The 25411-nt window shown below is 37.7% G+C and overlaps 1 protein-coding gene and 1 long non-coding RNA gene across 3 annotated transcripts in view; one reads left to right on the top strand and one right to left on the bottom strand.

The window, feature by feature from the left end:
* LIPC (lipase C, hepatic type) overlaps positions 1–5964 on the bottom strand; it is a 41859-nt gene extending 35895 nt beyond the window's left edge. For both annotated transcript variants that reach the window (XM_068143949.1, XM_068143950.1), the window contains exon 1: positions 5815–5964. In XM_068143949.1, the coding sequence (XP_068000050.1) occupies positions 5815–5896 (82 nt within the window). In that variant the 5' untranslated portion in view covers positions 5897–5964. The remainder of the gene's footprint in view (positions 1–5814) is intronic.
* Positions 5965–13189: 7225 nt separating this feature from the next.
* LOC137443841 (uncharacterized) overlaps positions 13190–25411 on the top strand; it is a 52245-nt gene continuing 40023 nt past the window's right edge. The window contains exon 1 of the long non-coding RNA XR_010988002.1: positions 13190–13253. This is a non-coding gene — a long non-coding RNA (uncharacterized lncRNA). The remainder of the gene's footprint in view (positions 13254–25411) is intronic.

The raw sequence follows: 25411 nt of genomic DNA, 5'->3' as shown, positions 1-25411 counted from the left end.
TCATATTGTTATTTCTTCCTCACAATTTAGGTACTGAAAGCAATATAGTGCTGCAGTAAGTAATGAATTACAGAGAAGCAGTAATTTTCATCAATTTTGAAAAATAATAATAACCATTTTAAATAGTATGCATCATTCTTACAAGTGATTTCCTGGATAGGCTGAAGCTCTGGGGTGAAAACATTTCCTGAGTAATACCACTCAAAGTGTTTTGTTTGTAGTGAATAAAAATTGGCCTAACAAATCCCCCTTAAAAAAAAAAGATCAGAGTTTCTTCCCTATTCCTTCCCTTCTTATTGTCAGCAGCTAAAGAGAAAGTCCTGAAGATACTGGCGCTATCATCCTAAGTACAAGTGACATAAATAGGAAAACTAGAAATTATACTTGGCCAACCCACATAAAATAATCAACTAGACATACAACTAATCATAAATATAATTTCTTAACATTTTTTCCTTTTTTTTTCCCTGGTCTTCAAGTCCATGAAATTTACTGGTATTCATATAACAATTCACAGAATTCCAGTCAAATGTTATTGCAAGCCAGGTTTTAGGCTTAAGTCATGACAGTTGCTAGGATAATAAATTAATTGGACAATGAATTACTTGATAAATCAGAATGCATTTTGGCAGGTTTTCAGTATTTTATTTTATTTTGTTTATTTGCACAAATAAGGAACACCCCCTGCTCAGCCACCCTTCAGTTTGACAGAATTCCAAATTTGGATAGCTTTTGGAAATGCAGATTGGCAAACACAGAGTTAAACTTTAACTGCTGTCCTCCAACATCCCTTATGATTACTTTAATGGAGAAGAGTGGTGCTTGAAAGATTGAATAAAATCCTTCAGTTAGATACTACAGAGTATTTTCAGATTGAGATCCATAAAGTAAAGCCACAAGTGATTTAAGATATGTAAGGGGTTTTTTTAATTATTAAAAATGCAATCTTCTACAAAGTTAGCATTAAGATGTGTGAAAATATGCCATTGTAGCAGAGATTTATAGGAGTTTGTCAACTCCAGAGGCAAAGGTCAAGCATTTGTGTCCTTGGGCCTGCTTTGTCATCATCACCCATGGTTAAGTACCTTCCTGTGTAAGTCATCTCCATCAGCTTCACTTGCTGAGTACAACAACATGCAAAGTTAAAAAGTGGTATTTAGATAAAATATTTAAAAAGAGAAGAAATTTTGAGGCGTTGTCTAAAAACAACTGGGACAGAACCAAATGGGATGTGCTAGTTCTATTCCAGAGATTTAAATACCTCCAGTGTTTAAATGCCAGTGTTTAAATACCTCTTCCACTAATACTCAATATTTCTAGATTCCTTTTTTTGCATTTCCTTTCTGTTGTTTATGTGATAGCTATTTGCTGCAACACCACGAAGTCTGGAGGCCAAGTAGGAGCTCAAATATAGACAGCGTTGCTGCTAAAAGATTCAAATTGATATTACTGCAAAGGTAAGAAAATCTGAGAGGGCAGGAGAATGTCTGTATTTTTAAGCAACACAACTATGTTGTAATAGAAGCATTCCAGCACGAACAAAAACTTTCATTAGCTGGTATTAATGGGTGTATGCAAGGGTGTGCAATCTTCTGCAGTTAATGCTTCCTGGGAATATTAGCAATTGTTTTCTTTTTTTTATTCCTTTTTTTTTTTTCCTTCTTCTTCTTTCTTTTTTAATTGAAAGTGCCAAGCATGCAAGATGTCACAGTAACATAGTAACAGAATTTAAAAACCACTACATTTTTCTAGAAGAAAGGCTACAAAGTGTGGAAGTAGTATATATTTTACTTAGACCATTACCTACTACTGGTTTTTTAATTGGCAAGAATTGTAATTCACATTTGGCAGTGAACTTTATCACCTTGCCTTGGCATGCGTGTTTAGATAGCCCCTTCTGTCTCTTTTGCCAGTTATTGCTTATTTTGCCAGGAAATCTTAATCATGCTGCTTGGAAGTGGCTGCTGGCTTATCCACCTGCTGCCAAGCTATTCCATTGTATAAGGAATCCAACCTTCCTTCAGCAAACAGTCTCTTAGCTCTAGCTAACATATAGGGAAAAAGGTCACTGTGCTAACGCCCCCTTAGGGAACCACACAGTGTTATGAGCTATATTATCATTACGCTGCTGTTGATGCAACCCTTTTCTAACCCTGAAGCTCCACATGGATTACTACGTTTTCCAAAATGAAGTGTGCAATATGAACGTAGAGTGAAGCACACAATAAACAGAATAGAAAAACAAATAATATTTTTTTGGTGATAGTTATTTACCATGAAAAATATGTATATTAAGAAAGAACTATAATCTCCTCTAATTTGAGACAAAAAAAAGAAAGTAAGTTCAGCAATTAGATGACACCATCACATTTTCTAGAAATGTTAATTTCACCAGTGTCATATGAGTTCAACCACTATTCATACAGTAGTAGTGAGATTAATGTATTGCCTAAGTCAAGTGAATTACAAGCCTCTGGTGAGTTTAAGCTCCTCATTAAGATGTTCAGTCACTTGTGTTAGTAGAAATATTGAAGCTCGTGTCATGCATGAATAGTTCCTTTGTCAAACGAGTTCTTATTATTGTGTCTTCTCATGGGAAAATTCAGAGGGTCTTCAATTAGTTAGACTACAGTTGTAATTTGGACTCTATGTTGAAAATTTATGTCTGAATTATATTTGTAGGTTTTTTTTTTCCAAGGTGCCAAAAGGCAGAATAACTGGTTTAGATGATAGAAATGTTGGTAGAATTCTAAGGCTCCTGAGAACACTGCAATGGCTTTGTACACCTACTGTATTTCCAAAACACAGACACTCAGAAAATGGCAGCAAATACATGGGTAGAATTTTTAATAATAGTAGTATAGCATAGTGGAAATGGTTAGAACCCTAATACACAAACTTTTAGCTTTTGGGACTTCTAGGACGAGTATTTCAGTATGTCATGAATTTTAGCCCATGGACCCCTGTTTAAATGATTTAACTAGATATGGCCTGAACTCAGTCAAAGTAGATTAGAACTCTAAATGGCTTTTGGACTTGTTTCCCTAAGACATCATCATGATATATTTCTGCATATGGAGAACAGTGAGAGAAAGAAAATTCCCTGCAGTGTTTTCCCCACCTGATTTAAATACAAATTCATAGTGAAGAGGTATTGAATATGAAATTCCCACATGTTTTCTGAAAATCAGCAGCTGGACACCTTTGTAGAAACACATTTGTTCTTGCATTAACATAGGGTTCAAGTAAACATTTAAGTCTAGCATACAAGGCTTAGCTGTTGTGTTCTGGCTGTCATTTTGAAACAATTGAATGCCCATCATACAGGGAAACTCAGGACTGGATTGTGCTTAACTTTAACTCATGAAAATGTTGTGGATGCAATTAGCTCAAATAATTTAGTTCCTGAAATTTGATAGGTTTTGATTACTGATACATGGTAGCTTCTTAGTACAGTGAGCAGCTCTGAGGTAGTCACTACCTGATCCATAAGCCTGTGTCAATAGACACAAGCATATGCCTAAGATAACTGTAGTATGTATACAGAGCAAGGGAAAAATTGAGAATCTTGGGACAGGAATGCAATGGAAGCACATCTGGAGTTTGGGACATGAATTTAGGATGTGTAGTATATGTAGGACAAAGGTGACCAGAAATCAAACTTACTCATGGAAGTTCTTATCTTAAATTCAGCCAGCTATCAAACCAATGTTTGCAAGAAGTGTGCAATTTATGAGGCTGAGAGAGTGAAGTGGTTTACCCTGATAAAATGGTGCCACAGATGTGTGAGCAGAAGAATGTGAGCTGGCATGAAGCGTGACCAGTAACTTTGAAAGAATGGGGTGCAGTGACTTCCTCTTTCTGCCTTGTGTTTGTGTCTAAGGTGAACTAAACTTTAACACAGAGTGGTACTTGAGTAGATACAGAATCATAGAATGTTAGGGGACAGAAGGGACCTTGAAAGATCATCTAGTCCAACCCCCCTGCCAGAGCAGGGTCATGTATACCAGATCACACTGGAATGCATTCAGTGAAATTTTTTTTCCTCATGTTTACATGGAACTTCCTGTGCCTCAGCTTCCACCCATTGCCCCTTGTCCTGTCATTGGGCATCACCAAGCAGAGCCTGACTCCATCCTCTTGGCACTTATCCTTTACATGTTTATAAATAGTAGTGAGGTCACCCCTCAGTCTCCTCCTCTCCAAACTAGAGTCCCAGCTCCCTCAGCCTCTCCTCGTAAGGAAGATGTTCCACTCCCTTAATCATTTTTCTGGCTCTGTGCTGGACTCTTTCAAGCAGTTCCCTGTCCTTCTTGAACTGGACACAATATTCCAGATGCAGACTTACCAGGGCAGAGTAGAGGGAGAGGAGAACCTCTCTCGACCTACAAACCCTACCTCTTTTAATATACCCAAGTATACTATTGGCCTTCTTGGTCACAAGAGCACACTGCTGGCTCATAGTCAACCTTCCATCCACTGGGACCCCCAGGTTCTTTTGCTCCAGCATGCCAGTCCTCAGCCTATATTGATATACTGGGTTGTTCTTTCCCAGGTGCAAGATTTGACACTTGCCCTTGTTGAATTTCATTAAATTTCTTCCTGCCCAACTTTCTAGCCTAAGTCTTGCTGACTGGCAGCACAACCCTTAGGTGTGTCAGCTACTCCACCCAGTTTTGTGTCATCAGTAAACTTGCTGTCAGTGCACTCTGTTCCCTCATCTCTTCCCTGGTCCCAGCAGTGACCCTTCAGGGAGCAAAATTATGTGAGAAGCCTCAAGCTAAAATTAGGATTGTTGGTTCTCTGAAAAATACAGAATTTGATCACGATTTCTAATTGAATTTCTAAGCTATTAAGGATGTGCAGGCCTTACTGCCTGGTAAGCCAAGCCAAGTTACGGCATTAGTGGAAATTTATGATTCTTGTCATTTAACTCAAGGATTTTATATTGCTCAAAGTGAAACCCAAGGGGAAGCTTAATGTGCAGAATCAAAGGAAAGTGGTCCTGTCTCCTGTAGATTGTGTTTATTAGAAAGGGTTTTAATAGGAAATGTTTTCTAAAACTGTTAATACAAATTAACAGAAAGGTAAACCCAGCTACCAAAAGAGACTGCACTTCTGTGAATGTGTGCATCTTGCTTTATTTCTGGCTAAGGAGAAAGCTACATTTACCCCCTCCAGATTTAGGAAATTAGAAATGCAGTTAGGTAAGAAGGAAACTAGTGCTTCCTATCTATGGCTTAACCATGAAGGCAAACATTGAATTGTCTTTGTCACATTAGAGATGTTTTAGGAAATGCAGTTCTGTGATGCACTGTCATACTCAACAGCCACGCAGGTATCGACATAATGTGCAGTGTCACAAATGTAGACAATGGTTGTACAACCTCATAAATGGTAAAGATCCCCCACAGCACTTATCTATAAAACATACTGTAGATGTATCTCTTTCACTCAAAGATATTTATCACATTTGTGGTGAAAGGCAGCCTACATTAGGCAATTCAGAAAATGAAAGCTTAAGCACTGACAGCTGCAAATTTATAATCATAGATTGATTCTATTTTATAGAATGCTTGCAGACCAAGACTCTGATCTTGGTTCAGTGTATATTTTCAAACTAATACATTCTTAAATTACATTCATCAGATTTTTGTTAAAGACCTTAAGTCAAGAGTCTCAGAGTGAACAAATTCCCACATACCACTCAACTCCCTGCAAATTCCAACATATTTATGATTAAATAGTACTGCTTCATTTTTATAGCCCAAACATTCTTTAAGTTCATGATCACTGTGTTTGCAAGAGCATTACCTTGTTTTTTTCCTCCATATGTGTCTGCTCGGGTGATGATACAGGAAAGCAGCAAAAATGAGAGAAGCTGCAAACTTTTCATTTCTTCTTTCTCTGAATGAGAGTTAGGGAATGCCCTGTTAAATTCTGTCAAGAGATGGGAAAAGGAACAGAATTATCAATGGTATGCAATAAATTCTTTTCCCATTAATCATTAACCTTGAATTCTCCTGTCCTTGAATTTTCTAGTCTTTCCTTTTATGCAATTCAAAACAGAATTTGCTTGTTTCCAACCTCCTCTTTTTTATTTTATGCTGCCTATGGCAGATACAATTTGGATCTGGCTCTTACCACCTCATTCAGTAGTGCACATCTTCAAACACAGCAGACCTGAAGATGTTTTTTCACTGAAATACTGCTAAAGCTGCAAGTAGTCAGCTTGAATTGGTTAGTCAACGCGTCAGTCTGAACACACTGCAAAATAAGAGCTGAAGGTTTATCTAAGGATTTCATTAACATAGACAAACCCCACTAAGGGAAACAGCAGAATTCTATGCATAATTAACACTTCCCTTATTTCACTGACAAAATTGGTACCAATTTGAATAATCACAAAATTATTAACTTTTATCATGTAAGAAATTTAGTAATGAAGCATAATTATCACTGCATTGCCAGTGTAATTGTCATAACAGTCACAAGGAAGTGATTTAAATCAGAATCTTAGTTACACAAGTGTGTGTAAATATCCCAAGAATAGGTGCATACTGCAGTGTGACAGCAAAAAAATACTCTTGTACAGACAGCGTTATTCATGTGTGAATGTTCTCACACATGAACAGGACAAAATTCTGTCCTCTGGGCCTTGTCAGTATCAGTCTGGAGTTACTCTCTGCGTGTTGCATCGCATATTGAAATGGCTCTGCTCAGCCACATTTGATTCTGCATGAGCTGTGGTGAGTGGGAACTGAAATTCTCTGGATGAAAAATGTGGGGGGGGGGGGAAAAAGAGAATCCTCTAGAAAAAAAGAGAATGCTCTGAGCCTTCATTCACTGGTCAATCATAGAGAATTTTATATTTCTGGTTGGACTGCCAGAGCAGTATGAACTGTAAGACAGCTCTGCTACAGTTCTGTACCACTGGCAATAACAAAATTTCCAACAGCAATACAAGTACTAGAAAATCAGAGAGCAGACATCTTTAAAAAGTTGAGAGATTAGTGTGGGATAATGACACCTTGAATATGCAGGTGACACTGTGTCCTGATGTGACTTTAAAGAGTGACTAGGTTTACTCTTTACAGTTGGGTATGTTACCCAGGGTGAAGCAAATAGATGTTTACAAAAACCTTGATTCTTAAAAAAGGTCTGAAATCAATTTCTTAAATGTAAGGTTTGAATATGTTAACCATAAAATTTAAAGGACCCATTAAAAAAATATTATTCTTCTACTGAGTATTTCTCTCTTTTCCACTACACCCAGCATTTGCAGTGTATTTAATTCTCCACATTGAAATCACTGTTACCTACTGTAGTGATGAGGATATTTTTTTAAGTATTAAATAATAAGCTAGGTAACCCAAACTGCTCTCCTGTGAAACAGAGAGGACACATTTTATGTTGCATGGAGGTTAGTGTTTTGTCTACTTCACATGAAGTAGAACGTTTTCTTTAATGCACAGCATCTAAAACTAAATTTCTAGCTTATGTTGCTGTATTTATATCTATCTTGCATAACCTGCAAGAGGGCTTGATATCCTTCTCTCTTCTGCCAGAGATGCTGCTTGTACAACATACACCCAGGAGGTATACTCTTAATCAGAGTCCCCATCTGCTTCTTGGCTTATGTTCCAGTTATAGTTAGACTTCTTGCACATAGTCACATCTATAATAAAACTGATGGTTCCACTATTGGGAAGCAGCATGTGAATGATGGTGCCTTGCACTATGCATGCTTATGCTGAAATGTATCACTCTAATCCAGTTAAATAAAGGAACATAGAGCAGAAAGCTGTTAGACATGCAGTCTTTGTTGGTTTGTTTTTTTCCCCCCAGGCCACACTGTTCATAAAGACAGTTTTCAATCACCTAAAGACCAATAACACTTTAGTACAAGATGTTCTTTCAGGTTTAGAAGGGATTTTATGGGCCAGAACTTCAGCTGACATAAACTGGCATCTGTGCAGCTATAACGTTTTTCACCAGCTGAGGATCCACTCTGTGTTCCTATAATTACCCACTGGTATCTGAAAAAAAAAAAAAAAAAAAAAATTATATGGTTATGCTAATCCATCAGAGGTTACAGAGCAAGAAAATGTTGATGGGGTTGAGGTTTTAATGTGATTTTTAAATCCAGAATTCATTCTTCATGTTTCGTTTTTTCTGGGAGTTATTTTAGATGAACTTTTGTGTGTGGATTCATGGCCTATGTCAAACATGCAGTGGCTGCACACATATCTGAAACTTCCTTTACAGCAATAGATATCAAGCCATCATACATTTTCTGGTATGAAATAAACCCATTAGTTTATATAAGCGTAGCCTCATGAAATGAGTATCATCTGCAAGGTGCATTTCATAGTCTGTAGCCCCTAAGGTAATCTTTCAGGACTCATCACCCAGAGTATTGTTTGACTTTCCATGGACACACAGCTGAGACTAGAAAGAGTATTCTTGAAATGTTAACACATCCTGTATTTCTGTGTCTTTTAATTACTTTTATAATGCACTGCATAGTTTGTATTATAAACAGCTGTAAGTGAAGAGAAGCCAAATACAAATGCCAAACATAAATGTAATTATACAATGCATGGGTCATCTGCTCCTACTTCCACTTTAAAAATAAAAGGTGGGTTTAGCTTGTTTCTGTCAGTGTTAACCTAGTGATTGTATAGTTGCCTTAGAAGAATGCTATTTCTTGGTTTGTGTCAGTCTGGTTTCCTCATGAGTACATCGTGTTCATTTTGGGGTTATGTCATTGAGATCTTAACAAATGAGAATTAAATAGAAGGGAAAAACAAAGCCCAGTAAGTCTGGGCTGCCTATGCTCTTGCATTATGTGTGGAATATTATGTGCTTGTGGGCTTACTGTAGGCAACATATTCGAAGAGGATACACTTTAAAAGCACTTTATAGTGTTAGAGGGAAGAAACTTCAGAGACATTAAATGCTGAACTGGTGACTAACAATGACTCTTAGGAGTTACACCCTCATGAGAGCAGAACTTGTATTTCTTTGGAACTGCTGTCACGGAAATTGAGGCTTTACAGAGAGGGAGGAACACACAGAGAAAAATACACAGGAGAGATGTAAACAAGTAGGTCTGAACAATGAAAAATAAATCTCTTTGACAATTAGGAAAAACAATGAGAGATACAAACCTGTTACCTGAGTAAGTAAAAATCTTCACAGCAGAGCCAGACAAATCTGGAGTAGAAAATATTTCTAGACACCCATTTCTTCTGTACTTGCTAAATGAATGATTTCAACACCTGTATCTGCAACAAGTGGTTCTGACCAACAGAATGAGGAGGCACTTTCATGGGCAATAATGAAGTTTAAAATACTGCATTAAAAAATAAAACAAAAAGATAGGATGAGGGAGGACCTTTCCTGGCAACTTCCTGCGTTCCTTCCTCCATTCCTCTCACCCTAGTTTCACCTTACTCTGTCTTGAGAGCTTGTGTGTTTTGGCTTTTTTTATTCCAGCACTTCAGTCATCACTTCTGAGTGTAAAGGACAGGAGGATGAGGAAGTATGAGGGGGAAGCAGATTGTTTGAGATGGTTAATTATCAACCACAAATATTTAGTTTGTTCCAAGGCCTTAAACAGCTCCTGCTACTCTTAGCAGAACTTAGATACTAGATTGCTGTCAGTTCCTACATTTCTACAAGATTAGAGAAGATTATAGTTTAGAAAATTGGCTTACTTGGGGGGATGAGGAAGCCTTAAATACTTTGAGCATCAGTTAGGATAAACTTACATTTTAAATCTTCTCTGAAATTTATGAAAATCCACTCTGAAAAACTGCCTGAAAATATTTTCAGGAGGTCTTGCCGAAGAAAAGAACACTAAACCAATATTGCAAGTATTTAACTAGTTTGAACCTTAACATTTCAATTTAGGTTCGTGTTCTGTTTGGCATATACATTTGAACCAACTTGACCAATCTTAATTGATTAGGGACAAGCAATGTGGTCTTTTTAATGGGCATTATATATCAGCAGAGTTTGTAATCAGCTGCCTGCTTGGCAGTTCTGTAGGTGTAATAAGAGCATTTGAAAGCTTTGCAGCCTTCATACTGCTGTGAGATTTTCAGAGTTGTGCTAGTTGCAAGCTTTTCTGGAAAATGCGCAAGTTTATACTTATTTTGTATGCAAGGATCAATGTTTTCTGGTTTATTTCTAAAGGTAGAGCTATAAGACGAGCATGGAATTACTTTTTATCCCAAGTTGTGTTCTGCAAATCTGCACAGTTAAGGAAAATGACTGTCACATTGTATCTTCTGATAAGCAGTGTATAATCTGCAGATTATGTTTTAGGCCCCTGAGGGATTGTATCAAAAAAGCTTTTGACAGGTGTAAACTATGAATCATTTGTTTTGTGATTCTGCAACACTGGAGAATGTCAGACTCATACTTGAGCATGAAACTTATTTGAAAGTGAAAACTATACACATCCCAGATAAGTCAATAAAAGTTGTTATTGTGCCTCTATGTAAAAATGGTTATCTACATTCTCGCCTGACTGGCTTTGTAATACATATTCTCAGTGTACAATCATTAGTAAAATCTCACAGGTTAAGCTGGAGGAGGATGGCCTGGCAGTATCTCGCCATATACACCCTGTCAGAATCATCTCAGTCTAATTCAGAAGAAAATAACTAAAAAAAGGCTAAGTCCTTAAACAAAGACTGAAAATGTCCTTCAGATAATGGAAGATGCCTCTAGCTAGTTTCAAGCTAGTCTGTGCAATCAGGTTGCCTTCTGCATTCCTGTTTCCTCTCTCCTGGCTGCTGGGTTGGGATATGTTGCTGTCTTCAGTCCCACATTAGAATCAGATTTCCTCTGACAAAAAGAGCTACATACAGAAAATGTGTGCCTCATTCTTGGCAGTGCAGAAGGAGGTAGATATTTTACTGAGTTTGAGAAACAAAGGCTTCCTAGAGACAGCTGTTTGGCTTTGAAGATTTCCACCTGTGTGTGGTGCTATGTAAATTTCAGTGCCAAATGATCCATTGCATGTTTCAGTAACAACTGTAGGCTGGAAATTGGCTTGCTCAGGAGATAATTCACATAATAGGGAAGTTCAGCTGTGGTAGCACAGAATGGTGAAAGACTTTGTTCACATAAATCATAGCATTTTGGTTGCAAATGAATTAATACTTATTTCACTATTTGTTCTGGTACTGCACATCTTTGATAACTGGATTAATCATGAGATAATTGATTAAGTACACTGGCATTCTAAATGCCATAGTTGTTGAAATGATTGAGAGCAACAAACGAGTATTAGGTCTGAAGTGACTGTAACCATGTATGAAACCAGCTTCGTAACATTGTCCTGTAAATACTAATGTTCCACAACTGAAATGTGAAATGGGAAGAGCTACTAAAAACTGAATTTAACACAGATGCTTCCTACTATAAAAGGTCAGTAAAACTTCAGTATTCAGTGGCCCTGCCTTCCCTCTCTGGTTAGGCCAAAAGAGAAGGCATAACACTAAAAATAAACTACAGCTGGGTGTTTGCTCTAGCTCTGTGTATCTCATGTTTTTCTAACCACATTTATTCATTTGTATGTGGAAACATTTTAGGTAGAGACAACACAGATAAGACAAAGCTAGTTCTCCATCTGAGATTCTTACTTACTGCAGTCTAGCACCGTGCAAACAAGACCTTGAGCCTATGCTACATACGTAAGTGCTAATTGAGAAAGTATGATCATGTCAGTTTTGTAAGAGCAACATTCTTCAGCAAATGACCAGTTTGCACCGGTGGCTTTTAAGTCAGTCCAGTTCAAGAAAGCACTTGAGAAATGCCTTTCCCTTGAAAAGGAAACTGAACAAAGAGTTAAGTGCAAGTTGGGTGATGGGATAAACTTTGGGTGAGTAACAAGGCCAGTAACCGAGAGAATTGTCACAAACTCACTCAGATAAGATTGTGGTTGTAAAGCTCATCTTTCAGTAACTTGGTTGGGAGATAAAGTAGGACAATGAAGCAAGCTCAACACAGGCTGTTCTCATAAAAACTATTGCAAACAGATACAAAAAATATTATTTAAACAAACTTCTGCAGTTTCTTCCATGCAAATTTATTTAGGTTTGAATGACAGATGTAATTTCTCACACACATACAAATATTGGATAGGTGACGTTAAAGACTTGAGTTTTGGGGAATTGCTTAAATTTTTGTTGTTCTAGTTTATTCTATACTTCAGGTGAGTGTGCACCAGAAAAGGAAATTCTGTCTACAGGAGTCCATAATGCCTTCTGAGACAGAGTATCTAGTACAATGTTAAAAGGCAGGGATGTAGTGTTCTATAAAAGTGTCTTGAGAGATCAGAAACTTTCTTTGGTCTACACAGCTATTGAAAAGAATTTTAAAGCCTTGATCAAGAATTACAAAAGAGTCAGACTAGGCTGTTATAATGGCTCAGAATCACAGAATGTTAGGAATGGATCATCTAGAACAAAAATCCTCTAGTTCTTCTCATACTAAGCAAGACAACCATTTTTCAGGATGCAGTCACAAAATACATCCCTAAAGAAAGCTGCACGTCTCAGCAATATAACCCTCACAACTTTTAATTTCAGCTGCTAAGTTGAAACCAAAACAGAATCCTGTGGCTGCAGTTCTTGGACTTTGTTCAGTCAGCCTTTGAAGAAATAGAATGTGTTTTTGGTATAAATCAAGACCAGACTTAAACACATGGGGAAATTTGCATGCTGAGTTTGAATTTAGGATTCAGCATAACAAAGGATACCACAAGGAACTATGGTGGAGTTTAAAAAAAAAAAAAATCAGTACAAAGCTAAAGTTTATTGCCACTACTGTTCTTGCAGATCAAAGCTATGCTAATGTGATCTAGAGTTACTTTAATACTTTGCAGCCTCTTATGTGTTAAGTATGCATATGACTTGCTCACTTTTATAATAAAATAACATGAAAAAACCTTATGCTTTGTATTGGCCTCCTGAGGTGCTAAGTCTTTACTGAGATGGTAAGTCTCACCTTGCTTGCTGCAGCTTCATTATATATGATGAAAAAAATATCTTGGTCACATCTTGTAATATGCACTACTTTCTAAATAACTGGATTGTTGTAAGGAAGGACTTTTTTTTATTACTTGGATGATGAAATTGTATCCTAATTTGTTCCCTTATTTTCTTTCTATAGGAGGTTGGCAACATAACAACTGACTGCACAGCATTGAAAAGGAAATTTGTCTTTAGGGATGGGTGAGTGGAATCTTTAGTGTCTTTCTGATGTACTGTGCAGGGATTTTTCCTCTGGGCAGGAAGAGGTGTGTGTGTATTTTCTAAATATAATTATGGGCCAGAGTGTAAATGTTAGGTTCCATGACTAAAACCAGACCTATCAATTATGTCAGTTGGTGGTTACTGCCAAGATCAAGAGTTGATTGTAGGCCTGTCTAAGTGCACTCATGCAGCCTTGCTACTTGTATAGCAATCTTGATGTGATCGCCTGGCAAAAAACGCAAACCAACCCACCCCACTCCCCCATAAAAACCCCCAACAAACCCAAACAAACAAATAACCCACCAAAAACACCAACCCACCAACCACCACCAAATACAAACACAAACAAACAAAAACATCTTACTGATTCCAGATTGACTGAAAGACGCTACTTCATACAAAAAATGGCTGTTGGTCTTTTTCTAAAGTGTTAACTGAATAACTACTCTGCATACTCCTTTATGAAATTACAGAAACAGCTTCATTGGGAACTAATGCATTCATAATTTGCTGACCTAAACTGCTCTTCTATTGCTATGCACTATTAACTGCTGCTGCTTTTCAAACCATGGCTGACTGTATTTCCATGGTAGAATAAATGGCCTGTGGACAGAGCATGTATATCTCTGGCTTGTTTAAAAGTGTTTGGGACAAATGGTGCTCTCTATATAAATGCTAATTTTAGATCCAGACTGTATAGGCACTGAAGAGTGTTCACAGAACCATTAGCATTTTGTGATGCAGCTGGGTGAAGGCATGAGACTACCTGGGAACAGAGATTGTGTACTATGGGTTAGGAAGCTAGTGGCTACTGCTTATCATGAAAAACAAGCATTCACTGACAAACATTGCAGAAGGGGAGGCAAAGGGAGTGGAGATTTACTAGAAACAGGAGGGCCAGTGCTCTGTGGATACCTGTTTCTGTTTAATGAGATTAGCTAGCAGGATGGATTGTTGTTTTGTTTTGTATTTCACCACAGGTAAAATTATTCAGAAGTCTGATAAACTCTTCCAGAAATTGTATGCATGATTTATTAAGGTTCTATATTTAAATTTAATTATTTTGTAGCTTCTTTTTTAAAAAGTCCATATTCTGCCTGAAAGATGAGAATGAGTCAACTCTTTTTGACAGGATAAGAGCAGTTGATTCCTAAACCTCTTCTAAGAAACTATGTGTTCTATCCAGCTGTTCATGGTAAACTTGGATATGTTCAGTATCTGTTAGTTGTGTGACTGGTACCACTACATCCTTGTGGGTTCTTTTCTTTCCTAACCTTGAAACATTTATACCAGTTCATTAGCTGTTCTCTGAAATTTTTATCATGCCTCTATAGTGTTGTTAGAATTTATTCTTACTTCTGTAAGGCTCTATTGGTGCTTTTTCTTTTTTTAGTTTGTCTCTTATGAAACTGTAATGAAAGTACAGTGTTCTATACAAGTAGGAAAATCTCAATTTCCATAGTTCATCACTAAGGGAAAGAACAACAATCAAAAATAAAAAGAAATGGTTAAAGGGTCTCCTGACCATAGAGCATGGTCTCCTAATCCCTGTCAGACTAAACCAAACCAAACCAAAACAGAGCAACCCCCCCCAAACCAACCAACCAAACATTTATAGAAACTGTAGCATCTTTGAATAGTGTGCTATGGATAAGATGGGTTCATTTTAAAACAGACTTTGCTTGCTCTGAGTAATTGGATGAGCTTTATTGAATTGGCAGACAGAATAACCAATCGTATCACTTTTCTATGATATGAAGCATGATAGAGCCCTTTTGCACTGTTTAATAGTTACTAGTTTTCTTCTTTCAACATGTTTTAGTTAATCTTGCCAAGCATCCATCCATTGATGTTATAACATTATATTAAATATTTTAAATTACGTAACAGCTTCAAGATGGTTCCTGAACATTTAGCTCACTCTCATTTTCCATTTTATTACTTTGTTTGTCATGTAGAGAACTTTAAAAGAAAACACAGAAGTCTGTTAGTTAATTTAAAATATCAAAACAGAGTACATCATGAACAATTCCAGCAGAATAACAGATTCTCATTTAGAAAATCAGCATTTCTTTATCCAGATAGAAACAATCCATACCCTTTTCCTTTCTTTCTGCAATAGTCCAATTCATTGATGTTATCATATATTGGAAAACCTATTATAACATAAGTAAAATGTACAGGTCCGCAGTTTTCATTCTGATGGGTCCTAGGATGAGTGGATTCTTTTTAACAGGATAAGAACAATAGATTCATAAACCTCTCCTGTGAACAAATTAGTATCTTCACTCATTCAGAAGTGATAAGGGATCTCACACTGATATGAAGCTTTTTTCCTAGCCTCACTGTAAAAACAGACAAATCACCTTCAACCAGCTTAGTGAAACAGCTTCAGTCTGAACAGACTTCAGACCACTATGTCCTACTTATTACATACAAAAAAAGTTTGCTTACCCAACTTCGCCTTACTTGATGATATATTCCAAATTGGCATAACCTATTTTATAAACTGGAAATTGAGAAAAGATGTTCATGAAGATTCCCTCTTTAGAGCTCAGCTCTGTCACGTATTTGGATGTCTGGTTTTTCAAAATTTCCATGTTCTTCAAAATATTGCCAAAAAAGATCATTGTGTACCACATTCTTCTGTCAAAACACACAAAATGCTCTTTGTAAGTCAGTCACATATGCATTTAGGCATCCAGGACAGGACCTCAGAATTTTTTTTTAACTGTAAAATAACAAGCCTCTCTTAAGAACTAAATGCTATTCTCCATGTGAGACTACCCAAACTGAGAAGAACTGCTTCCCTCAAATTATAGCAAACTTTCAGAGCCAGAAGAGAAAGGCACAAAAGATTTCTGATGTGGATTTCAGATCCTGGTAATTTTTAAGTCAAAGTCTGATCTGTCTTTTCCTAAAAAAAGACCAGTATTTTGCCTGTGAGGAGCAGTTACTTTGAAGCTGGCTTTATGGTTGAGTGAAAGAATAAGGAACTGTGTATTAATGAGATCAGATTTCCTGTTGTGACTGAGGATACACAAGCTGGTGTGCACAGTAGTATTCTACATGCTGAATCTTGTGCAGGAAAAGAGGTCAGGTAATAAGATATGAATTTTGACAGAAATAGAAATAAAATAAATGGGATTGAATTGATCAGATGGAAGCACAACTACAAAACCACCAGTCAGTGCAAGGTTTATACGATACAGACTGGAAGACTTAATGCATGAATACCCTGGAAATTGTGATTTTGTGAATGCAAATCAAAGGGGGTTCCAGAAGGAAAGGTTTTACCTCTCTAATTTTTTTTTTGCTGTCTTCAAGAATACAATGTCACAGCTGTAGTTGGCATAGAATATACAGTGGATGGAATACAGTTCATGTTGAATCAGAAGAACATGATTCTATGCTTTATTGATAATTGAACAGATGTATAGACAGATGTATGACGCTTTTGCAGCTTAACTATGCAATTACTAAGTTATCATTATATCATTCCTCACTTGTGGAAATAATCTGGTGGCAGGAAGATGAGGAACCTGCCATACATTTTGGTGCTAACTAGAATCTGCAGGTATTTGTGAACTGGTTTTGCTTTGCATTGTAGTTTCTTAGGTGATGCGTGCTTTATTCCTTAGAGATGGCCATTATTCTTGGTTCTCTCCTCATTCCAAGCCACCATCAATGAAAATAATCAATTCTAATGAAATAACTCAACTACTACATATTAATTGTAGATAGCCCCTCAGATACATCAGCGAGTTAAGTTCCTATAGATTCACTGTGCACATTAACATTGTTGTAAAGCTCATCTTTATTGTATCTGGACAGTGTGTTTTGTGCAGTAGGAACTCAGACAGCAATTTTTGACTAAATCTGTGTCGTAGTTTGGGCTGGGTGCCCTCTGCTACAGGGGTGCTTCCTGTGTCCAGAAGTCCAGCCCAGTGGGTGGACACAGGAAATTAGGTTATTTCCTACCATGATCCCTTGCACCACTATAAGTTTCGCGGCGGGGTCTGGCACTTCCTCTTTTCTTCCTCCTCCGTCAGCCGGTAACATGGGGGAGAGATCTCCTGGCTTTGGGCCTGGCTAGGCCCAAGGCCACGGGGGGATGGGCAGTCTCAGATCTGGCCAGCTGAGACTAGCCTAGCAATGGGAGGGGGAAGAAGGAGCCCTGGGGGTCTCGGATGTACCCTCAGGTAGGGATGGGTTTCTCTGGGTCTGTTTTTTGGGTTTCTCTCTCTCGTCACTGTATTTTTAGTTTTTTTTTTTTCCTGCACGCACTCACTGTTCTATTTAAACTTTCCATCACCTTTGCAATCCGTTTGTCTGAGTCGTTATTTCTGCGCGTGGTGGGGAGGGGGCCTGCCCCAACCCATTACAATCTGCAACAAAGATCTGTATAACAATCATTGATCTGATCTCTGGTTGTGACTGGAACTTTTACTGAAAGAGGAATTTAAGAAGAAAGAAAAAGTAAAGAGCAATTGCTACTTTTATTTATAACAGGACATTTTGATGTGTGCTCAGAAAGGAAAGGGGACAGGCTTTGAAGATGCAGCTTTCCATGTTATTTTAAATTTGAAGGTTTTCTAATGCTCTGTCCCAGCCAGGACAGAAACTCACTTTCAGCTACAGACTTGGGATCTCACTAACATATTCTCCACCAGTGAGACAATGAATTTGCAGGGCAGAAAATTACCCAAAACATTTAATCTTTTGGTCTGGGGACCAAATTTTGTTTGATTTCCCTGGTATAGGTTAGAAATGGGTCTGTTACAATAGTGTAAATTGGATAAGCCTTACTGGTCTTAGTGGGATGGCTCTAGGTAGTGTTGTAAAATGATAGACTTACTCTTGTTTTGCACTGCAGTGATGACAACATGTGTGGTAGTATTGGAGAAAAAAGCAACCTTCTCATTATTCTTAGTGCGTTCTGCAGCACAGCAGGGCATCCAGGCAAGGAAATCCTTAGAACCATGGCAGGGCTGAAGTGAGGTGTGAAGATGAACAAAGACTAATTTCCTTGGTTTAGCTTGAAGATGTTTTTTTTTTTGTTCTTTTTAAAGCAGCCAGATAAATTAGAAAGATTCGAGTCTAATGTGAATGATTCCATGTTTCTCCCATTAACAAAACAAACAAACAAAAAAATTGTCTGTCTGCTCTGGTACTCATTATACATACATCTGAAGTGGAACCAATGTAAAATATGAATAATTTAATTACTATAGTGGTTAGTATTATTTTTGTAGCATACAAAAATGTAACAATTTAGTAAGGCTGAGACTCATGAAATGCAATCTTAATTACTAGCAACTAGAATAATCAGCTGAACTGAGGTTTAGAGCTGCTAGAGTGGAACTAACATCCTAAGAGAGTTAACATAGCCATTACTTCGAAGTGCACAACATTTTGGAATAAACCATAAAAGTAACATAAGATCTCACCATTCTGCATATCGTTGCAATATTCTACAGCCCTTAAAACTTCTCCATTTTATGTTTCTGGCAGCCCCAGAACTTAGTAATAAATCTGCACTCCAGCTCTCCTTCATTGTAATGGCTAAGCTGTCATCTTGTGGAAGTGCTGACGACATCACCCCCCTGGATAATTGCAAGCATTCTCCTATGTGTAATTATTAAGGTTGGTTTAACACTGAGTAAAGTTTCTTGCATCTTGCACTCTCCTTGGAAGAACATTGGCTTGCCTGGTAGAGAAACCTGATACCCCAGGTATCTCCTACTATTTTTTTTATGGCGTCTTCTCTGCTCAAGGTTTTAGCCTTCACCCTAAAAGAGCATAACTAAATTTTCCACCCTCACCTTAGAAGTGCATACTCTTTGTACTATCAGAATAAGCAAAGAAGTTCTTGAATATTAATCTCTGATATTTTAATGCTTTCGATATGCAATTTACAGTATGTTATGTCATATGCTGCTATGATGAATTTATTTAGCTAAATTCACAGGGAAGGCTTTCAGCTTTAATTGCTGCAGTCTTTGAAATCTGAATGTGATTTCTCATAGCAAAGTGGTCACAGGCCATGAATCATTTAGGACCAGTTTATTTAGGAAAGCTGATATAGTCTGCTTGAAAAGATCCATCTATTTGTTCATTTTCTTCTTGAATAGGTTTGTCTTCAAATTAGACTCTGTAGATGCATCATTTACAAATTGATTTATAATCTGTAGGTTGTATACATTAAAGTCACTTTGTATAAAACTTCTGCTTCACAAGATACACAGTCAGAAATGGGTTTTGGAAGACAATCCTGTGGACAAATCCTCCTCTGATTTCATCTGCCTAAATTCCCCAAAGTCTTCAGTCTATGGTTTCACTAATCTCTGATGTGACGCTGACATCATGAAAGAAAATTTTGGTTATAAGGGGTTTTCTAGTTTGATTTCAGCTTTCTTTAATAATGGTACCAAAATCAAGCAAAGCTTTCTGTAGGGGAGAATGCTTTTCAACCTGGGTCTGCTGTGCAAGGGTGAGCTTTTAGTCCAGGTTCAAAGTCAGAAGCATTAGAAAGCAGAGTTATTACACTGAGGATAAAATACATAGAGCTTTTAAACCATAAATGCTGTACTTGACAGCATTTCTGTTACTCACAGCAGGCCAAGTGACACTTCTTGGGTTTATTTCTGTGTGTTTCATTCTCTGGTCTCTCGTTTCTGACTCATCATATGAACTGAGCAGAAGAAAGGGAACTAGCTGAGGCTTTGTGCTTTTTCTTCCAAAGTCACCACATACTTACTCTCATCAGACATGCTGCTGCTGCACACTGTGTTTCCCAGTTCTGTAATTCCATAAGTTGCAACAGAATTGCAAAACAAGCAAACGTATGATTTAGTGGAGCTACAAGTCTGGGCCTAAATTTCAAACATGATAGAAAAATGTAGATGACTTACACTTTCTGAATAAAAGGAGTGACTTAACCTTTGTCACAGTGTTTTAGGAGCCCAGGTTCTGAAACATGAAATAATCATAATCATTAAATTTGGTAAAATATTCATCAGCATCCTCATTTCTTATTGAAAACGATTTAAAATCAAAACATACGTCTGGAGTTACCGGCCAACACTGATAAACTCACGGACGGGGAAAAACACCTTAACCAAGTGACATCTAGTGGCTGCACATCGAACTGGCTGAGAGAAGCTGGCCTCATAGCAAAACTGCACAGCCTGTGAAGTTTAAGCCAATACAGGTGTGGAAATAAACGCAAACATCATGAAATTGTGAAAGTACATGAAGAAGGCATTTTAAAACCACTGCTGTTAGCTGGTGCTTGTCTCTTTGACAACAGTGAATCCCTGGAACACAGGGCGAGCTATGTTCCAGCATGAGAAGTTACTGTAATTACTCTTCAGGAAGAAATTGCCACATGTTAATTCAGGCTGTCACGTCAGTCGTCTCTTAATAAGCTAGTCACATTTCAATTTATGTTAACTGATACTGAGGGTCAATACTCGAGTTCTCTTAATTTTTGGTGGCATCAGCTCACTTACATGAAAAGCTGAGTCAGTAGAAGAGATCAATTCAGTAGCTCTCTGGGGTCCTCTGAAACTCTCATTCTACACCATGATGAAGGTAATATGCAGCACAAATGATTGGTATGTTGTTGGTAGGAGCTCTGGCAGCAGCACACACCAGCTTTCTGGTGAGCAACTTGGGAATCAAAAGGCTTTTGCACAGCTTAGCCAGTTGAGTCACTTGACTTCCCAGAAGGCTTACATGATCTGTGCCACCACTGCTATTAAAGTAACCAAAACAGCTGACTGACATAAAAGTTAGATGGCATTTTCCGTTGTCACACCTTTTGCTGTCACTGTGGAGGAACTCAGAATGAGCAGCTGCTGCTTACCTACTGTTCATGAGGGCCAGTGCTGCATCACAGTGTGCTTGTTAGCAGCTGCTGGAATACAGGGAAGGGAGGACCAGCAGATTTACCATGGTTTTAAAGTGTGCTGTCATTCCTACACAATGTCTGCCTCAGTTCTTTCTCTTGCCGTTGTTAGAGCAGCTTTATGCTAAAATGCTGAATAGCTGATGTGAGGCAAATCCAAACAAACCATCTCATTACTGATCACAGTGTTGTAATTGCTATTGTGGAGAAGTTAATTTTATATTAACTGAGCTAAAGGCTCAGTTTGTGCATTCTGTGTGTGCAGTTTTATTGAAGTGAATGGAGTCATGTGTATGGAACAAATTTTTAGACCACTATAGCTCTGAATGCCTACAAAAACCCCTTCATCTCCCACCCTCTATGTGCATTACAGAACAAACAGGGAGAGCAAATAAAAGGTACCTTGACTCTTCAAAAAAAGAAAGTACTTATTTGCAGTAGGAGAAGGTCACCTCCATGTCAGCCATGGGGTAGTAAGTAGCACCTGCCACTGGCTGCACTAACAATCTACAGAAGGCAACACTATATCAGATTTCCTTACTCCATCTCTGTAATTCAAATTGAAACATTTAATTTGAAATGGATAGGAATGTTTCTGTTGATTTCAAGGGTCTTTAAATCAGGAGCTTGTTATGTTATCAAACATGGAAAGAGAATGTGCAGATATATTAAACAGAATGATTTTGGCCATAGCACAAAGTCTGAATTATATTTTAATTTCCTACCAAAAAGTAGTCCTACCACAATATAATTTTGTCTTTACCTTTATTCTGCAGTAATTTTGTAGTGAGGAATGCTCAACACAGAGCAATAAAAACAATACGTGCAATATTTGAATAGCTTGTGTAGCAGCTGAAAAAGGATGTGTAGGAAAGTTTGTTCTGCTGTCTGTGTATGTGCTAAATACTTGCTGGTCCCCACTTTTTCAATATGAAACATTAAGCATTTAGAAAAATGTGCTTTTTTAATATAGTACATCTCATATTTCATTACACAATGAGGATATACATAAAATGTGAAGACACAACTTAAAATGTATTCTTCACTAGACATTAACTTGGACTTTCTATGAATCCAAGGGCACTGAGAGGTATATTGACATGCCATGGCTGGCCAGCTGTCTATAATTAGCAAAGAAACTGAGTAACACACCTGGAGTAATGAAAACTATTTCTGGTACTTTCACTAAGCAACTTTAAAGCTGAGCAACTACAAGAATCCTGTAGTTGAAATTTAACAACTATTTTCTGCAATGTGGAGTAAACAGGAATGATGAAAACAAGCTGTAGGGTATGATTTAAATATTGTAGGGTGGGTGAAATGTGAAGCTAATGTACGATCCAAGAAACCAGACCTTTAAATTAAGTTTATGATGAAATGGTTTTCTATGAGAATAACTTCTCATGCATTTTCAGAAGGAAGAGGAAACAGTTTGCCTACATCCCATCATAAAATAAATTCTATAATGGATTATAAATGGAAAATGAACATTTCAGAAATCCTCATGTTAAAAATCTATAGCAATTTGTCATTTGAAAGGGAACAGAGAGATTCTAATTAGGTTATTTCACAGAGCACTGAAGGTAGACATTATTCAATGGCAGTACTTTTTTTCCTTGAAATGTGCCTACGTGAGCTACATTGAGTAGGTGAGCCTGTTTCAAGCCCTGTTCTCTGCTTGTCTTGCATACTGACTGATTTTGATTTCCTGCAGTTGTCTTTGTACATGCCTTGCTAGCTTGTATTTATCTGATGATGGCTGTTTGCCTCAAGCAGGTGCCATGGATTGCTGTCCTGTCTGTGCTCTAGTTGCTCAGCAAGCAGCCCTTCTCTTACTGCTCTCTGATGATGAATTTAAGAAAGGATATAAAGGTTTCTATAAAAGAACAGGGGATTTTCTAGAAAAGAGAAAAAAACACCAAAACCCGAAATTGAGTGGAGATGTATTAGAAAGAATCATGAGCATCTCTGGAAAGCACTCTGTGAGAGCTTGAAGAAAGCATAGGGAAAATTCCTAGAAAACAGGCAGGACATTCCTAGAAAGTACCAAGTGAATTCCTGGAAAGTGTCAGGATTTTTAGAGTGTAGATGGGGAAGCTCTAGAAAATTGTTGGGAAATTCTTTGAAGGCAGTGAATGAACTGCTAAAACCCAGGTGATTTCCCATATGAAGGGAAAGATGAATCTCCATAGTGCCCACTTATACCCAACTAGTTGTTCTATCTTCATGAAAATTCATCCCTACCTTTACTGTCCAAAGTCTTGTTGAGAGAAACAGTTTTCACTTTGTTCTTGTGTGATAGCACAACCACACAGATTGTGTCCCTCTGCCAGGCCATGCTCTTGCTTATGCTCCAACAAGCATGACATTTACCAGCTCAGTTTATTTCTGTGTCTGCTTTCCCATTTAGTCAGAGCTTTCCAATCACTGGGGATCGTTGTAAGATTTGTAAGTAAAAAGCACTGAGTGCTCGACGGCTAAATAAGTAAGGGATACCTTCTTCAGGTATATTCCTTGGGGAACCTATTAACCATATTTTCATAGCAGTGGTTGATGAATGCACCACAGGGATTGATCTGGCTAAAAGTATTTAAAATTTTGGCCATGTTGAATAGTTACAAGCCATCATGATCTTTTGGGAAGTATTCCTTTTAGATAAGTAACTGGTTTCACTGCTTTAAGCAGAAGACTTTTATTTCAGCCTTTATTGCAAATGCATCTGGTGACTGTTCAGTTAAAAAAAAAAAACAAAACCCAACCCAGGAAATCTGTAATTTTCACTATACTTGTTAGTTATGTAAATCTTTGGACTGCATCCATTGCTCCAAAATCAAGTTAATTGGAAACATAAAGCAACAGGCGTGAACAGTGTCTTAGCAGAGCACTCTGCATCTGCTGCTGAACTGTTAATCTTTATTATTCTTCTAAGGCATTCTCCACATTTCCACCCTGTGAAATCTTCAGATGCCAGATGCAGGTACAGTCTTTATACTCAATCTCTTTTATTTACTTTCTTCTGAAGACTATTCATCTTGGCTTTCACCAAGCATTTCTCTACTTGACTGAAACACTTTCAGCATAATGCAGTCCAACATGTTTGTGTAGAAAAACAGCACAGCAGCAACAGCAATTAGTAACCAGGGGAGAATTTAGGTGCTATCACTTGGCTACTTTTTTTTTCCCTGCTATTTGTGTGGAATAGCTTATAATACTTCAGATAGCTTTTACCAGCCTAGTTATATTGATTTAAAGTTTAACAAATTGTACAGTACCTGCCAGCATAGTCAGGCAAAGCAAAAGCTGCAATGTACGTGCACCTTAACCACAAACTTAACAACTGTCTGTGTGCTGAGTTTGAGAGTCAATATAATGCACTGCTCAAGTGAAATTTGGACAGAAGAAGAGGCCGCTGCAAATGATTTTTTGGGATTGAGCTCTTCCATGTGTAATGTGCCACTCAACTAGCAGAATTGCTTGAGAATCACAAGATTTTCTGACACAACCAAAACTGAAATCTCTTGTGAGGGGCTGCAACAGAGTTGACAGGGCTGGGAATTAATTCAGGAGAGTTACTGCTGTGTTCCCCCCCCCCAGCCTTTTTTTTTTTTTTTCCCTGAGATTTGCCAAGTGTTGCATATGTTCAGTTCTGGTTTTGTTAATTTCTTTCTATTCAGATGCTGACTTTTCAAGTCTTATTGTTTGCTTTGTTCTTTTTCATTCACAGCCTTGTTGCTAACTGGAAGGCAGTCAAGGCTTCCTCAGAGGGGCTGTGCAGTGAAACAAAGTACTATTATTCCTCACGGTGTGCCTGATGCTGAGGAAATAATAGTATTAATGTGCCCAAACTGGTCTTCTTAGTGATACAGAAATGCTAGAATTTGGATCAAAGACAGTGTGAATTTTCTGATAGGAGAACCTAAAGACAGTACTCTGATGGTGTTACTTGTACTGTTGTCTCTTTATGTCAGTGTTCCCCAGTAAAATATACACTGTGTTCCAAAGCAAGGAAGCATTTATCAGTCAGGCTTTTTGTTGACCTCTTGCCAAAAGAAATTGCTTTAGTTTACCAACTCTTGAAAGGTTCCCTTTTCTTTATTACTGCTTTATTTGTCAGTGCAGCACGTAGCAGGATCCTTATTTTTTGATTTCTGGATGGTTTGAAGTGTGAAAGGAAAGCCTGAGTTCTAATAATTTGAAACAGACTGCTCAGTCCCTGGGCAGGTCT

Source organism: Melanerpes formicivorus, unplaced genomic scaffold (assembly GCF_026170545.1).
Source record: "Melanerpes formicivorus ecotype bairdi unplaced genomic scaffold, bMelFor1.0.p_v2 SCAF_10, whole genome shotgun sequence".
Lineage (NCBI taxonomy): Eukaryota > Metazoa > Chordata > Aves > Piciformes > Picidae > Melanerpes > Melanerpes formicivorus.
The sequence above is the reverse complement of the archived record's forward strand: the minus strand, read 5'-3'. Positions and strand labels throughout refer to the sequence as shown.